Source organism: Mytilus trossulus, unplaced genomic scaffold (genome assembly GCF_036588685.1).
Source record: "Mytilus trossulus isolate FHL-02 unplaced genomic scaffold, PNRI_Mtr1.1.1.hap1 h1tg000244l__unscaffolded, whole genome shotgun sequence".
Classification (NCBI taxonomy): Eukaryota; Metazoa; Mollusca; class Bivalvia; order Mytilida; family Mytilidae; genus Mytilus; species Mytilus trossulus.
In genome coordinates, this window is record NW_026963317.1 from 3959867 (window position 1) to 3978892 (window position 19026).

Below are 19026 nucleotides of genomic sequence, written 5' to 3' on the forward strand. Positions count from 1 at the left end.
TGACAAAATTGACTTTTGTCTCAACAAAATTAACAAAATTGACTTTTGTCTCAACAAAATTTACAAAATTGACTTTTGTCTCAACAAAATTAACAAAATTGACTTGTCAACAAAAATGACAAAATTGAATTTTGTCTCAACAAAAATGACAAAATTGAATTTTGTCTCAACAAAAATGACAAAATTGAATTTTGTCTCACAAAAGTCAATTTTGTCTCACAAAAGTCAATTTTGTCTCACAAAAGTTAATTTTGTTTCACATCTTACCGTACACAATTGACTTTTGTGATTTAATTTCCATATCAGGTAACAAAAGTCAATTTTGTATGCAAATATGTTTATATTTGCATACCTTTAAGACAAAATTGACTTTTGTCATGACAAATATGAATTTTGTCTACAAAAATGAATTTTGTCTACACAAATGAATTTTGTCATCACAAAATTGAAGTTCTCACAAAACAAGTCTGTAGCACATAGTTTTGTAAGACAAAAATGATTTTGTTATGACAGAATTGAATTTTGTACAAAACCACAAGAGTCCCATTCGGCAATTTTGTACGGACAAAAGTGACTTTTATTCAACAAAAATGAGTTCAGTTTAACAAAATTTGTATCATACTACAAATTTGAAATTTTGTCATACAAAATTATCTATCAGCGGACAAAAGTCACTTTTGTCATGACAAAATTCATTTTTGTTACACAGACTTGACTTTTGTTACCTAATTTGAAAATTGAGCGACAAAAGTCAATTTTGTATTTAAATTAGTTTAGTTTGGTTTCTGTGAACTAATTTGCATACAAAATCGACTTTTGTTACACAAAATTGACTTTTGTTCCACAAAAATTACTTTTGTTACACAGAATTGAGTTTTGTTACACAAAATTGACTTTTGTGAGACAAAATTGACAAAATTGACTTTTGTCTCAACAAAATTGACAAAATTGAACTTTGTCTCAACAAAATTGACAAAATTGAATTTTGTCTCAACAAAATTAACAAAATTGAATTTTGTCTCAACAAAATTAACAAAATTGAATTTTGTCTCAACAAAATTAACAAAATTGAATTTTGTCTCACGAAAGTCAATTTTGTCTCACGAAAGTCAATTTTGTCTCATAAAAGTCAATTTTGTTGTTACAAAATTGAATTTTGTCATCACAAAAATGAATTTTGTCGTCACAAAATTGACTTTTGTCTCAACAAAATTGACAAAATTAACTTTTGTCTCAACAAAATTAACTTTTGTCTCAACAAAATTGACTTTTGTCTCAACAAAATTGACTTTTGTCTCAACAAAATTTACAAAATTGACTTTTGTCTCAACAAAATTGACAAAATTGACTTTTGTCTCAACAAAATTTACAAAATTGACTTTTGTCTCAACAAAATTAACAAAATTGACTTTTGTCTCAACAAAAATGACAAAAGTCAATTTTGTCTCACAAAAGTCAATTTTGTCTCACAAAAGTTAATTTTGTTTCACAAAAGTCAATTTTGTCTCACAAAATTGAATCTTACCGTACACAATTGACTTTTGTGATTTAATTTCCATATCAGGTAACAAAAGTCAATTTTGTATGCAAATATGTTTATATTTGCATACCTTTAAGACAAAATGGACTTTTGTCATGACAAATATGAATTTTGTCTACAAAAATGAATTTTGTCATGACAAAAATGAATTTTGTCTACACAAATGAATTTTGTCATCACAAAATTGAAGTTCTCACAAAACAAGTCTGTAGCACATAGTTTTGTAAGACAAAAATGATTTTGTTATGACAGAATTGAATTTTGTACAAAACCACAAGAGTCCCATTCGGCGCCCCGTATATACAGGTTTAAAAGAGCGCAAATAATTTTCTTACTGGACAGTGGTTACTTCATTGGATATTTCACTGTGTCATGTCGTGAAATAATGCAGGTTCAATTCATAACAATGCACAAAACCGGTTCAACTACTTTTGCAAGGCGAAAAAGAAAGTCGAATCGTAAAGCCACTAAACAGTATGTTTTTAATCTGCGCATGCAAATTGAAGATTACGTTATATATTTTACATTAAATATATTTGCAGAATAAAAACTTTGGTAATGAGAGTCCCAGACAATATATTAGTTGACTGTTTTCCCACTAATTCCACGTGTTTTAAGTAGTACTGTAGTTTACTCGTAGTAGCCCACAATGCATTGTTACAGTAGTTCATTGAGTCGATTGGTCAGTTTTTCAAGGCCATATTGGCCGTGTGTTTTGGAAATTACTATGCAAATATATTCTGACGTCAGAAAATCTAGAGTTCTCGACCTGTTTAATAAAGTTTGGCATGATGGTTTATTACATTAAATGAAGGCTTATGGTATAAATAGAAATATGTTAAAATGGGTTAGAAGATACCTAAGTGATGGAAAACAAAGAGGGGTTATCAAGCAATCTTCTTCAAAACTTTGCAGTATTTCAGCTGGAGTTCTTCAAGGGTCGGTCCTTGGGCCCTTACGTTTCATAACATATATTAATGATATTGCAGAAAGACTTATTTCTTTGTGTCGACTCTTTGCAGATGACACGTCGTTCAGCTGTTCGGATCGTGATGCATTGAAGATAGAAACTGTGCTAAACCATGATCTGGAAAAGCTGAACGAATGGTCCAAAAAGTGGTTAATGTCTTTTAATCTTGACAAAACAGAAATTATGTTATTTTCCTTTGTTGAAATCCCAGAAATGAACTTTATATTCAATGATAAAAATACACCTTTTACAAATATTTATAAACATTTAGGGATTACATCTAGCAATCAATGATGCTGAATGGAATGTCTACGTTGATAATATTATCTTAAGCACATCTAAACATATAAATATGCCGAGGAAGTTGAAATATGAACTGAGCAGATTTTTTTTTTGTAAAACTCGATTTATTTTTCATAAGACCTTTATTTGAGTATTCCAGTGAAGTTTGTGATAATATTGTTGTAGGTAATATTAATAAACTGGAGCAATGACAGCTTCAATCTACTAGAATAATGACGGGGTTACCTATATTCACAAGCTCAAGGGTTATTTATGAAGAACTTTGATGGGAACCATTAGCTGAAAGAAGCGAGAGAAGAAAAAAATAAATATTTTATAATATTCCAAAAAAAGAAAAATGTTCTAGAATATTTGACAATTTTATTCCCCCAAAAATTCAAAGTATGACGGTCTATCCTCTGCGCAATGGAAATGACATCATTATTCCACTCTGCTGACTATATACAGCTAGCATTGACCAATGCTTTATTTATTCCATCAATCATACGTCTTTGGAATAATCTCTATGATTCAACTCGTGATGCGGAATCAATAAATAAATTTAAAACTGAACTAAAAGAACTTTACTCTCAAAGTAACATATTTGTACCGAAGCAATATGAGTTTGGAATTCGAAAAACTGAATATCATTCTAACCCAACTTTGTTTTTCATCATCCTTAAACTATGATCTACATGTATATAGGGTCAATATTATTTCTGATCCTTCTTGCCGCTGTGGTGTTAATCATGAAGATTCCTATCATTTCTATTTTTAAATGTATATTATATAGACATAAGTAATAAATTGTTTGAAAGTCTGCACTGGCTTCAAAATGATTGTAAAATCAACATAGAACTACTAACCTCGGGTAGGTGTCTTCTTTCTATAGAGCAAAACCAAACTATTTTCAAAAATGTCTACGAGTTTATTAAAAGTTCGGAAAGATTTCTTATTGTCTAGATAGTAAAAGTCTTCCCTTTTTTTTCCTTGCTTTTTTGTATTTTTGTTTGTTTAATTTGTAATTAATTTTTGTTTTTGTTTTCTAAATATTCATTTTTTTTTATATATATATATTTCTTTTTCGAATTCTGTATTATTGTTTTCTTTCTTTCTTCACTTTTCTGTCTTTTTACACAAATCCATATGTATCTTAAATAAATAAACCATTCTATACATGCATGTTCATAAATATATTTTGTATTAAATTACTATAAATGTTAAAAAAGAGGGACGAAAGATACCAAAAAAACAGTCAAACTCATAAATCTAAAACAAACTGACACCGCCATGGCTAGAAATGAAAAAAGACAAACAGAAAAACAATAGTACACATGCCACAACATAGAAAACCAAAGAATAAACAACACGAATCCTACCAAAAACAAGGGGTGATCTCAGGTGCTCCGGAAGGGTAAGCATATCCTGCTACACATGTGGCACCCTTCGTGTTGCTTATGTGATTACAAATCCGGTATACAGGTCTAATTCGGTAGGTCACATTCATAAAAGGGTAGGGGATTGTAGTTACGACGTAAGGAAAATATCCGATATCATTTGTAAAACGGTTATTCCATAACGGTCAACCAACTCGTGATGGCGTCCGTAAAATTTACGAAGGGGAGATTTCAACTTCACCATTTGGAACTTTTGTTTTAATAGCTTCCTTGTAAGCAGCAACCCTCTTTCAAGAAAATCATGATAGGAAATGCAAGCACGGGAATATCGTATCAATTGGGAGATATATACCTCGTATGCAGGTGCTGCTGAAATGTTGCTACTAAGAAATGGAAAGTTCACAATTGGAAAGCTGAAATCATCTCCTTTGTCGTAAAGTTTTGTTTTCAACCGACCATCATGTCAATTTCTAGATGTAAGTCAAGATATGAAGCCGACTTAACTGTATCTGTAGTATCCTTTATCTTAAGTTCGATGGGATAGATGCGTTCTACATGAGTCACCAAATTTTGAATTGTTTAGTGAATTGTTTAAATGGAGAAGACGTCATAAGTCTGTTTGACTTGTGTCTTATCCAATTTGTACTTTACCAAATACAATATGTTTCAACTATAATCTGTTTTACATGCTATTGATAAGGTCCTTAACCAGAGACTGTCTATTCTTGTAAGTGTAGAAAGTTCCTACCAAAACATATGGTTTTTGCTCATTGAAATTATTTTCAACAAATAATAGTTCTTTGATATAAGACATTTAATTTTATCTGTTTAATTAGTTATCAAAGGTACCAGGATTATAATTTTAATAGTAGTCCGACGCGCGTTTCGTCTACATAAGACTCACCAGTGACGCTCAAAACAAATTATGTATAAAGCCAAACAATAACAAAGTTGAAGAGCATTAAGGATCCAAAATTTCAAAAAGTTGTGACAAATACGGCTAAGGTAATCCATGCCTTGGATAAGAAAATCCTTAGTTTTTCGAAAAAATCAAAGTTAATGTCAAATATGAAAATGCAGAATACTTCAAGTAAATAGAAATGGAAATGTTTATAGTCTCATTTTCACGACTGATGGCGGTGAATTAACAGGAATTCCTGCTCCCATTTGATAAACCACGGCAGATTCTGAAACCTTTCATAAATCATTTGGTGAAATTTACTTGGATGAGTGCCAACTGCTAAATATTGCTTTATAAGAAAATGTATCGTTTGGAGCGTCTAATCCAGTAACTCTTTATTCGAAAAACGAACCATTTCAAATTCATTTCAATTCCCCTGGTTGAAATACTTAAAAACTTCGTTACAGTAACGTTGTTTTACCTACATTTTGCATTAAACATCTTTTTTTATTGTATAATCATGAATAGTTGATTACCATGACCAAATGAACTTAAATAGGCAATTCCTTTCAATTCAGTTTTTAAATAAAGGCATCGATGCTATTAGCATCTGCAAAGGTCTCATCACAAATATATAACATCCGCTTTACTTGCAAACGTATAAAAAAGCATTGTAAGACTTTGATTTGAAAAAAATACTTTAATAGGCTTCCGACATATGACTTTTCCCACATGCCATATATTTACAACCCATCTAACATGTGATTACCGGTCATCTGAATATAACTCAGCATGAACATCTGCGGAAGGAAATATCTCAGTCCTAAAGTTAGAGAGCCACATTACATCAATTGAAGACCAAACTTTCAAATGATAATAGATTCCATTCATGCATGGGTCGGGTCGTTCACGGAAGTATAAACAAATATCTTACAATTGGGATATTAAGTTAACTATAAAACCAGGTTTGAGGTACCATTTTCTCGGAAAATACCTAAAACCAAGTCGGGAATTTGATGAGCAGTTGACGTTGCGGCCGTAAACATGTCTTGCAAATGACGTTGCGTATTCAAATTCTGTTGACGTTTCATTGTCACTACACGTTGATCTGTTCATTGATGGCTAGAAACAAATCTGGTCATTTGTTCTTTTGATATGTGATATAGTCGTACAGGTTTTTTTTATCGACTTTTTGAATTTACCTTGGATGTTGGTATTATTGTTGGATTTTTTTATTCTTTCATTCGTTTATTTATACATCCATCCATTCCCTTCCGGAATTTTGGATCCACAGAGCTTTTCAACTTCGGCTTCATTTGGCCTTATTATTTTTATTAATTCGAGTGTGACTGATGAGTCTGGTATCGATTTTGAATTCATAGGAGCCTGTGTTCCTGTGAAAGCAGATAGATTTTATTTGGAAAATACCTATATGGTCTAAATATTCACATAGCCCGGACCGTTAATAACCAAACGAGTATATGCTCATATGGTTATGACCATACGCGCATGGTCCACATACTCATATGGTCCGAAATATAACCACGCGGATGAATGTTTGCATTTGTTTCTAAATACGAAATAAAGGATACAGGTCACAGTTATATATTCATTTTATATTTAACATTTGCTCTTTTTCAGTTAGTTCTATATCTATTTCAAAATCTAAATAAATGTCTTTGTTCTGATTGTCTTTGTTCTGACACAGTGAACTCAACAGTCCAATGAAAGCTCCGCATAGTAGAAGTACACCTAAAATATATTGGAAAAAATAAATAATTGGAAAAATATTACATCAATCCTTGAAAATTCAAACTTGTTACATGTTTTTACTTTTCATTAGTCAATTTAAGAGGGTCCGGATGAGGTTTACGGGAAAGACCATACACAACCAATAGTGTAGAATAAAGTCTAAATAATATAAAAAAAAGTATTGATAAAAAGAGAGGCAAAAAAATAATTAAAGAATAGAAAATAATTGAGTGTTGAAATATAAAGAGTTGAGAAAAAGGCATAAAAAAATTTATACAAGAAATAAAGAAAATGGCATAAAAAATTAACGAAAGCAAAAATGGAGGGTCCCCAATTAAAACCTTCATATAAGAACAGTTACATTGTGTTTTTCTAGGGAAAGTTCATTATTACCCTGAAAATGAGGTTATACCTTTAGGTTTTTTTTTATGAGAAACTAGCATTTTTTATATCAAAACATTTCAAGTAAAAAAGTTTGAATTTTTACATTTGTTCCTTGTAAATATTTTAGGAATATTTTCAACTGTCGTACAAGTCAGAGGTCTAGGTCTATAAAACCAGGTTCAATCCACCATTTTCTACATTTGAAAATGCCTGTTCCAAGTCAGGAATATGACAGTTATCCATTCGTTTGATGTGTTTTATCATTTGATTTTGACATTAATAATAAATTTTTGATTAGCTACTTTCCCTTTTAAATTTTCCTCGGAGTTCAGTATTTTTTTTATTAAGTCATGACTTTGAACATTTTATCTATTGTTTGGTGATCGTATTTAAATAGATGTTCAGCAATATGACATGAATATAATAATAATAATACAGGAGGGTACACGCATAAAGCTGTAAGTTACGTTGGGGATTTGAGTAAATGTAAAGAGTAAAATAACAAAAAAATAACGAACTCTTTGTAAAATTCAAAACGGGAGTCCTTTATCAAATGGCAAAACCATAAACACAATAATCGAATAGAAAAAACTGTCATATTCATATGAATAAAGTGGTCGAGTAAACCTAGTTTTACAGCTTAGTAAACCTCTCACTTGTATAACAGTCACACATGATTTCATTATATAATTGACAACAACGTGTGAGCAGAAAAAAAACAAAAAACATCATCGGGTAAAAATGAAAATGAAAAAATTCTAAAAAAAGTGAAATCATATACTGAACGACTTTAGAAACGCAACACTCGTTTTGTTGATTTTTTTTTACCGAATCTTGTTTGATTCTCTTATAACTTCTGTCCATGCTTATCATACTTCTTTCTCCTTACAAAAAATCAAAATCTGACTTACCTGTGGTTATTGAACATACCGATTTTTTGAAGTCGCACGAATTTCTTAAAGCGAAATTTTGGACCCATGAAAGATTGTTTCAGTTTTTTTTGCTTTGAAAAACAGTTCATCAAATCCTTTGCCTCACTTAATTCAGTTTAAAAATGTTGCATCCCCATTTTGCCAAGACTGAGAATTAAAAAACTGAATAATCCCTTAAGAATACTGCAAACATGAAAACATAAACGTGCTGCAACCATACTTTATGACTTCAGAAACTCGTCTTACTGTCCTTCCGACAACGAAACAAGTAGACCAGATTTGTTTCTAGCCATCAATGAACAGATCAACGTGTAGTGACAATGAAACGTCAACAGAATTTGAATACGCAACGTCATTTGCAAGACATGTTTACGGCCGCAACGTCAACTGCTCATCAAATTGCCGAGTGTCATTGAGTACAGATTCATGCCATAAATGTTTCCCATAAACTGAATTACCAAAGAATCGACTGAAGGAAATCCTTTAAAGCCCTCAAGTTCAAACCGCATAATTTCCAAAAGCAATTAATGGGTCGAACAAATGCAAAATCAGAAGGTGTAAAACAGAACCTAAAACATGTCAGACAGTATTTGTTGACCTTTCTGACAATCATTTTGCCGTTTGTAACAGGCAGTCATCGCTTTTGACGGTGACACATTCATTCAAAAACAACACAAAAATAATCTAGTGTTGCGTTTCTAAAGCCAGTCAGTATATAACGATAGTTTGTGATGAAAAATACGATTTAATCTTACGGTCTTTTTAGGTCTCACTTGCACGTCTATATTTGTAGTGGTGTATTGTTTCATAACCTATATGTCTGTTTCTTTTCCGTCTGATATTATTGTTTACAAACCTGCTGCTGTAAAAGAATCACCATATGTTCCACCAAAGTCAACAATAAATCCTACAATATAATGAATGACTGAACAATTTATTTGTATTTGATTTATTGTGCTAATGAGTGGTCAACCCAAACGATTGGTTTATAAATAGAAATATGGTCGGCACTGGACTTATCTTGTCCGGCTGATGAATACTTGCAAAAGTAGAGAGACCGTTTAGCTCTGCGAGATGCTTAAATATACAGCCTTGTCGCTGTTATTGCAACAAATTTCTAAATGAATGTTGTTAGTTAAAATTTCCACCCCTTTCCACAAGCCTCCCTTTTGAAGTGTAAAAACAAATTGACCATCCTTCATCCTGGTCAGCTTAAAAATGTACCTTGCACAAATAATTTTTAATGTTTTTTAATTTGTATCAAAAGTTTATTTGGTTTAGTCCTGAACTTATTGCCATTGCGTTTTCATTACACAATAACCCCTCCCCTCCCCCAATCAATCATCATATGACATTACATCGCTCTTTTGAGAGTTTATATTTGATTAATGAAATCACAAAATAAGTACGCTTTATCATCCGAGTTCACGCTTTATGATATGGGTATTTGAGATCAAATACAACCATGAAAATGGAAATGGGGAAAATATCAAAGAGATAACAACCCGACCAAAGACCAGACAAAAGCCGAATGCTTCTTTTAATCGAAATTTAAAAAAAGTAAAATTATGCATTTTAATAGCTTGTTTTGTTCAAAATGAAATTGAAAATGCATTAATTTTCATTATCATCAGATATTTTAAAAATAGGAATAATATTACTTACCTGCAAGAGGAGGTCCAAAAAGTGTTCCTATCCCACAATAAAGCATTATGTATCCAATGGCATGAGCAAATCTCTCTCTTCCGATGATGCAGATCACTATAGTGTTTAATACAATCCAACAACAACCGGAATAACAGCCAAGAACACTTGCATATATAACTTTAGCATAGAACTCATAACGGAAGAAAGGAAAAATTATGGTACCAATACCTAAAATCCCGAAGGTTCCGAAAAGCGTAATAGTTTCGTCGATATCGTGACTGTTGTTCGCCATGCCAAACAATAATTTGCCTATAGCACTCCATATACCTGCCAGTGACATGAATAGAGATATTTCTGTTTTTGTTGAATATGTCTGTAAACAGTATTTTGGAAAATGTAAATACAGAAGGAAGACGCTTATATCCGCTAAAAAAAGACATGCGCATATACACGACATTGGTATATTTTTCATAATGGATATATACGGCCTACAAGAATCATGAGTACTTTGTTTTTGAAGAGGTTTGCGTTCTTTTGATCTTTTTTCTATTTCTGATTCCCAGAAAGTTGAAGCACATACACAATACTGTAAAGAGAGACCTCCAAGAAGGATAAAATAGCCTGTTCTACCGTAGGTCTCATAAATAAACTGGAAAATAGGAGTCAGCAGAAACGGACCTATACCTGATCCTGATATAGCAAATCCACATGCTAGGTTTCGTTTTCGTTCAAAGTTGAATCCGAGAACAATGAGTCCAGAGTTATAGCATATTCCTAGACCAGTCCCTTTAAAGAGATGAAAACATATCTTATGAAATATGTAAGCACTATCTAAAAAAAGGTATCCAAGATACCAGGCTTATCGTGTGGTTTTCTATGTTGTGATGTTATACTATTGTTTCAGAAACAGGGAGAAGGTTTGGTACCATTAAAACGTTTAATCCCACTGCAAATGTTTGCACCTGTCTTAAGTCAGAAATCTGATGTACAGTATTTGTCGTTTGTTTATGAAATTTATACGTGTTTCTCGTTTCTCGTTTTTATGTATATAGATTGGACCGTTGGTTTTCCCGTTTTAATGGTTTTAGACGAATAATTTTGGGGCCCTCTATAGCTTGTTGTTTGTTGTGAGCCAAGGCTCCGTGTTGAAGGCCGTACATTGACCCTTAATGGTTTACTTTTATAAATTGTTATTTGGATGGAGAGTTGTCTCATTGGAACTCATACCATATCTTCATATATCTATTATCTTTATTCTGAAGTTTTGCTGTTCCACTACTGTCACATGTTAGGGGAGGGTTTGGCGATCGCTGTTACTCCGTTCCATTCGTCATGTGACTGTTCATAGTCAGTAGCCTGTTAACCAGTGGTAGGCGTTGATTGGTGTCTATTTTTTTTTCCTTTTATTTCTTTGTTATAAATTAGACAATTGGTTTTCTTGTTTGAATTGTTTCACATTTGCTCTTTATGTTGTGGACTTTTAAAGTTTTCTCTATGATCAACGTTTTTGCTGATTGTTGAAGACGGACGACTGCTGCCTATTTACCGATACGCATGAATTCTTGCTAAGGCAATATTAATGTTTTGAGATTTAAAAAAAGCATATAAAGAAATATTGTTATACTAGTGTTGAACCTAAATAAATCATAATATAACCAGTGACAAATAATTTAACCTTAAATATGTTTTTAAAAATTTTTAATTTTAAAATATACGAGAAAAAACATGCACATTCGACTTTTTCTACTGTGCAAGTTCATTCAATGCGTACTTTTTTAGTTTAATTTACGGTACCGTGTACGTTACTTTATGCGAAAAAATGGGGTATACTTTACTGGTCAATTTTGAGAAATCGGCTATTCTAGAAGAATATTTATGTATACCATAACAATGGTAAGAAAGGTGAGAATATGATAAGTAAATTGGCATGAATAAGATCGTTCAACTTGGTATTTTCCGTTTGAATTGTTTCGCATTTTCCGTTGATGACATGTCCTTTTAAAAAGCTAATAAGGGTATAAAAAGTAGCCTATATGTGGTACTGGCACATATGTGTTGTTTGGTTAGTGCCTTTGACCTTGACATTACATTTAGTTTTATTTGCAATGACCAATTATTCATTCAAAAATGTCCTAGTTTATAAATGAGAAGATGTGGTACCATTAATACCTCTTCAAGTTACGTAAATCAACCCCTCTGTTATTGTTCATTAATATATAGTAACATAGATATGGGATTTTTTTTTATCCAAATCTCTTTATATAGACTATTGTCATAGGAAACTTAATCAATATATTTGGTAATCAGTATTTCATAGATGATTGATTGTTGGTTACTTAAAGTTCAGTGGCAAATATTTCATGCATGTTCAGGGCGATGGTATTTCCATAGAACACCCGTCCCTACGGTTGTTTTTTTTTCATGTAAAGTACGTTTCTTGGTATTTTCAAAAACTGTGTACCTTTAAAAAATAATAACGTCTTGAAAGGCTATATGAAGGTGTCAAAGAAAAAATAATAAAAGAGCCTTTCAACACGGCATACTTAATATTTGGACTAGTCAAAGAACACAAGATTTACAGGTAGACATGTACATATATTAATTTTGACCTTTTTCATGAATTAACTTTTAAAAAATATTCACCTGATAAAAGTCCGAATGTCAAAAATGTCCAGTTAAGATTTGGAACAAATGCTGTTGTAACGAGACCAATGGTTAGCATCACAGATCCTACTATCATTGATATTCTACAGTTGAATCGGTAAATTAAAACACCGGTCAATGGACCTGCAAGGACAATGATAGTTCACGAAACATATTGATTTTAAGATATTTTAAAATATTAAACGTCATTTGGTGATAGTCTCCATGCAGTGGAAATTTGTCTTATTGGCAATCGTATAAATACAAGATGTGGTATCATTGCCAATGAGACGAATATCCACCATTGTTAAAATGAAGTGGATGTAAGCAGTTATTGGCCACCATACGGCCTTAAAGAAAGAAAAAACCCAATACCGTATACTACGTCTCTGATTTTTATTAAAGCAAACACGTCCGTGCAAATAAAAATTATGATAGTTCTCATTATACTGTGTAATCTGATTGATCATTTTATCGGTTCTTCATTGTTTTTTTTAATTTCGGAAGTTTATTTGTAACCTGGATTTGTTTTCTTTCAATCGATTTGTGACTTTCGAACAGCGGTATACTACTGTTGCCTTTATTTATTCTAATTTTTTTATTCTCACTATTTCTAGTAAAGTTTCGGGATATAAAAACTACATGAAGTGTATTTTAGTTGTCCCCCTTTCCCTATGAAAATGTATAAATGCCGCTGAAAACAGACAGTATTGCTTAAGCTAAATAGCACGTGACGTGATATTACCTACCGATACATGTAGCAATAAAAAATAAAAAAATAATTTCTCATCAATATTCACCTGCTAATGATATCAAGGACAAAAACAAAGCACTGACCCATGACGTTTTTAACAAACTATCATCGAAGGCTTCCAACAGCACTATATGAACCATACCACTAGCCCACTGGAAATATCCACTTATAGAATGTGCAAAAAACGAAGATGTGGCTACCACCCATGCCCAGCCCCGATCTGGCTTTGACATAGCTGTATATTTGAAGAAACTTCGCTATCCAATCTTAAATCATTTCTGAAATCTATCTTTTATCTACAGAGAAATATGGTACGAGTCCTCCATTATAACTTCTTGAATAACTAATAGATCAAAGACTATCGGTACACATGTACACTCGTTACGCATCCTAATAGATTTCACGCAAACATACCAGCATCATTGATTTGTGTGTTCTTATCATATCAAACTAAATACAATTTTCAATAAGGTTATATCTCACACATATATTGTTCTAATTAGCGGAACATTTTGAATATAGTCCATGAAACTTTACGGATTTATATATTTTCCCTCGTCACATATAAATATTGACATACACATTAAAAATTTGATGAAGTGTGACGGTTCTAAACATATCCAGTCATGCAACATGTATCTATGCATTCATTATCCAATAACATGCAGTCTTGCGTCACACGGTGTGCTCACATTTCTTCAATAAAACGACAATAAAATGCTCCATAATACATTTATATATGCAGTCGTTCAAAGACACAGAAAAGCATTTAACAAAATTAAATGGATTAAATATCATTTCCGGATTCAAAACATATATCTATATGCACATAATTTAAAAGAACTATCTATATGTAAAGGATGTAAAAAAAAACTAAAATGACAGCTCCTGTCAAAATTATGTGTACAGTTTTGTAATGTAGCACTTAATAATGCTAATAAATACATATTTACTGCATCCCGGTAATCATAAAAGTGATTATTTCATTGAAACGAGAATGTAGAGTACACCTCTTATGTTCAATCATGGTTGAGTTGAGTTTTTCGTCTTAAAATTAAAAGCATACACAGCGAAAATATTTGATACACCTCGTTTTAGATTCTATCATTTTCAAATATTCAGGCTACAGGTTGATATAATAACTATAAAATATCACGATACTAAAAGGAAATATGTAAGTCAGTTGAGAGACATTTTTTATAAGTTAGAAGAGCAGATTAGGTGTATAGGGACTTAATGTTTTTCGCTCTATGCGTCTGTCCGTTCGTTCGTCCGTTAGTCCGCCTGTCCCATTTTAGGCTAAAGTTTTGGTCAAGATAGTTTTTAATCAAGTTGAAGTTTAAAATAACAACTGTCATATTAGAATCGTAATGAAGTTATAAAGTATAAAGTTCCTGTACATGTTATATTCAGTTCTTAATGTAAATTAAAATTCAGTTAAATTACAGTCAAATTCGTGCAAACGTTATTTATACCCGTTGTTCCCACTAACGTAACAACTGTCAAAATCCAGAATTCGGGCAAATATAGGTTGCCCGTTGTTTTGATAATGAAAACTTATGACAATAATGTTGCGATATAATTAGCTGACACAATTTATTTATAGTTTGGTCTTAAAATTAACATGGATTAACAAATATTACTTCCGCGGTCCTAATGAGTGACTTGAGGGTAACTGAAATCGGGTATCTTCCCAATTCCCCATAGACCATAAAATTGGGGGTTGAATTTTTTGACCTCAATATATGTTTGCAAAAACGCATGTTCGGACTCCTTGCTTTTTTTCCTGAGCTTCAGGGTAAAATATTTTGCGGTGTGGGCTTTGCTCATTGTTGAAGGCTGTACGGGGACCTATAATGGTTAATTTCTGTGTCATTTGGTCTCTTATGGAAAGTTTTCGCATTGACAATCATACCATATCTTCTTTTGTATATAAAAGACCGAGTCAGCTTTCCCCCGCCATTTTTAAAAACTCAAATATCTCAAAACGGAGCTTCATAACCTATCAATATTTCTACCTTATTTTGTTCATAAACGAATTCTCTTCTTACTTATAGTATCAATTTTAATTTCTCGATTTATTTAATTCAACCTTAGTAGTACATACTTTTAAAAATTGTCCTATTACGTCAGGGAGCACATTTTGCTGATGTCTCTCGATAGTCAGGAGTTTGTAATTCAGTGGTTTTTGTTTGTTGCTACATGTATACAAGTATATCATTTTGTTTGTCATTTATTGTTTTGTTTTTAAATTTGGTCGTTAGCTCTATGTTCAATATGTTTTACATATGCAGTGCGGGTTCTATTTATTGTTGAAGACCGTACACAAAGAAATTTCAATTTAGTAGATATAGGAAGATGTGGTGTGAGTGCCAATGAGACAACTCTCCATCCAAATAACAATTTAAAAATTAAACCATTATAGGTTAAAGTACGGCCTTCAACACGGAGCCTTGGCTCACACCGAACAACAAGCTATAAAGGGCCCCAAAATTACTAGTGTAAAACCATTCAAACGGGAAAACCAACGGTCTAATCTATATAAACAAAACGAGAAACGAGAAACACGTATATATTACATAAACAAACGACAACTACTGTACATCAGATTCCTGACTTAGGACAGGTGCAAACATTTGCAGCGGGATTAAACGTTTTAATGGATCCAAACCTTCTCCCTTTTTCTGAAACACTAGCATAACATCACAACATAGAAAAACATACGATAAAATATCAATTGGCAGACTTAACTCAATCAAAAAACGTATGATTACACAATGAACGAATAAATTTGATCTGCGATATCTGAATACAAATGCACAGTTAATTAAATATTAGAGACCAACATTCATGACCAAAAAGCTAACAAACAAATTCAAACACACTGAGAAATATTTAACCAATCAATGTTCACTCTAGAAAAAAACCGGTTTTTTATTCACTTTAGTGTATTTTACGTGATTATCACGTGAATGTCGCGTGAAATTTTTGTGATTTCAACTCAAATGTACGAGCTCGAGGTTATGAACTACATCTTGATTTTCAAATTAGGAAAAATACAATTTTGTACGTGAAATTTACATGAACATTTTACATTTTAGCTCGTTTTAGGTGAATTTCAAGTATGTTTTACATAGAGTTCATGTGAATTAAATTAACATGAGAAAAAAACGTCTCTGTACGATGACATATAGGCAGTGTATTTTACATCATTTGTTCTCTGGTGGAAAGTTTCCTCGTCAGATCAGCTATTATCTGATTTTGATATTAATTGCCCATGCAAATTTCTTAGAAACCATCGAGTCATAATCTTCTTTAAATCAAAAGATAAACTACAACATTAAGTTTAAATGCTTTTCAACATATTGAAGTAGTAGTTAATTCATGATAAATAAAGATCATTCGTTGGATGACAATTAAACATAATTACCGATAAACAGAATAATAGGTAGTTTCGTTTTCGGTACAGACTATATCATGTGGAATATCTTAACTCGCCCAAACGGGCTCGTCTAGATATTCCACATGATAAAGTCAGTATCAAAAACGAAACTACCTATTGTTCCATATGTCTCAGCCATTAATCCTTCCAGATAACTTGAATGATATAGACTATTAGGATCATGGCTTTATTGATTGTCGAGATTGTCCCAGACGTTGTACATAGTACAGTGCACTTTTTAGCACTAGCACCAGAATACAGATTAATAGCGCAAAAAAAATGATTGCTCCTCTGCTTCAAAATAAGAAACTTTAGTATAAAAAGAGTGTTATAGATTGCCAGTATAATTATAGTGGACCGTTAAAATGTAAAAACAAATGAGAGCTCTCTTCCTTGTTTTTGATTGATTGGTGTTCAACGTCACTTTTAACACTATTGTGCTATTTCCTGGCTGCCAGTTTGAATTGGCGAAGGAAGCATGAGAACCCGGAGTGTCTAGTCAATTAAGTCTGGAGACCAGTGCACCTGTACCGTGCGAAATTTGAATCCACAAACTCAGTGTTGAGAGGTTAGTTGTTGACTCATTAGACCATTCGGCCACTAAGATCCCCCTTTTTTTTAATTATAGATATAATCAAAACTGGCGGGAAATGGTTCTCTCCATTTTTTCGTGCATTTAACATTTTAAAACTTTTTATTTGTTACCTTGAAAAAATAACAAGGATTTAATATTTTGATTTTTTAATTATATGTAACAAATTAAAAATTATATAAGAAAATAAGGGGACAGTGGTCAGAATTTACATTGGCAATACACGTAAAACTAGAGGATTCCGAATACCTGAAAAATCTTTACCCACAAGAGTAACGTGCATCCTTTGATGCAGTTAAATAACAGTGATATGAAAAAAAATTGATGAATATTTATATTGCTCCAATGTACACATTCTGACTGTCCCTCTGCCGTATCTTTCAACATATTTTTTGGCAGAAAAAAATGTTTATCTATACAAGGTTAAATTTTTCCTTATTATAACTAAATTAAAAAAAAAGAAAATTCTCTTTTTATATCGGAAATGAATATTTATGATAGCACAAACGAACAAATGACAGGGAAATGCTTTATGGAAATCATAAAGATTGATTTAATGAATAATTGATTGATGTGCATGTTTAACGCCTCTTTCAAAACTTTTGTTCTATTTCGTAATGGTCAGTAATATTGATTGAAGCAAGCCGAAATGATTGGATAGGACTATCGACATTCTTAATGAAAACCGTTATTCATGGTCAATCAAGTTAGCTGTGGGATGCATCTGTCACGTACTGGATTTAAACTCCTGAACTTAATGTTGACTGGCTAGTGATACATTAGTTCGAATCCGTTTAAAAATAACTCGACCTCATGGGCCGTTAACCTAATAGGGAAGGTGTCTTAACAGCTCCTTAGAATAAACTTTCATTGCTAAATTGACAATTTTAGAAAATGTTAAGTTTTCTGTAAACAATAACTACAAGTATAATTGTTTGTATTTTCACATCTTAATATAATTAAGGATCGAGTGTGACATTGTTAAGTATATGAAGTGGTATTTTCTATATCGGGTAAGAGGATCACTTGTTCCACTTCTCTAAGGCTCTTTTACTTACAAGTGTAAAGATGTCATATCAACATTTTACACTGTTTGCATGCATATTAGCATGACCTGGTCCATAAATGACTCGCAAAACATTAGGCAACGTCAATGAGTTTTTTCCTTTGGTTTTATTTCAACAAATTTTAAATATAAAAAAGAAGATGTGGTATGATTGCCAATGAGACAACTATCCACAAAAGACCAAAGTGACACAATGATTAACAACTATAGGTCACCGTACGGCCTTCAACAATGAACAAAGTCAATACCGCATAGTCAGCTATAAAAGGCCCCGATAAGACAATGTAAAACAGTTCAAACGAGAAAAACTAAGGCCTTATTTATGTAAAAAAAAATAACGAAAAACACATATGTAACACGTAAACAAACGACAACCACTTTTGGGCTACTCCAAATTGCGGTGAGCTTTTATCGGCAGAGAAAGCCGGATAAAACAACCCATCTTTTAACTGGAAAATTGACAATCTAAGTCAATTAAGTTTGGAATAATATTATCTTATGGATGATTGACGATTGAAGCGACGACTACATATATATCTGTCCTACCGATTATCTGTGTGGATTCGGATGCAAACTTAATTTTGTCAAGCTTGATTGGTATGTAGGTTATATAGACAATAATAGTGCATTGACTTGACATATCAACGATATAAGGATGACAGAGGCTTAGAAGCGGGGAAATGCGAGGCTGTGCCGAGCATTTTCCCCGTTTCGGGCCGAATCC

The 19026-nt window shown here is 32.3% G+C and overlaps 2 protein-coding genes across 4 annotated transcripts in view; both read right to left on the bottom strand.

The window, feature by feature from the left end:
* LOC134701421 (microfibril-associated glycoprotein 4-like) overlaps positions 1-19026 on the bottom strand; it is a 178174-nt gene that overhangs the window by 129408 nt on the left and 29740 nt on the right. The window lies entirely within an intron of this gene.
* On the bottom strand, positions 6304-13896 carry LOC134701416 (monocarboxylate transporter 12-like). Of its 2 annotated transcripts, none has more exons than XM_063562564.1 (5): positions 13249-13896; positions 12449-12592; positions 9824-10591; positions 9015-9065; positions 6304-6842 (listed from the first exon to the last, which is right to left on the bottom strand). In XM_063562564.1, exons 1-5 carry the CDS (start codon positions 13433-13435, stop codon positions 6700-6702), a joined length of 1293 nt encoding a protein of 430 aa, XP_063418634.1. In that variant the 5' UTR covers positions 13436-13896; the 3' UTR covers positions 6304-6699. The 2 variants fall into 2 exon arrangements, 1 of the variants encoding a protein (XP_063418634.1); XR_010104114.1 differs by having other exon boundaries at positions 6727-6842; positions 8914-9065.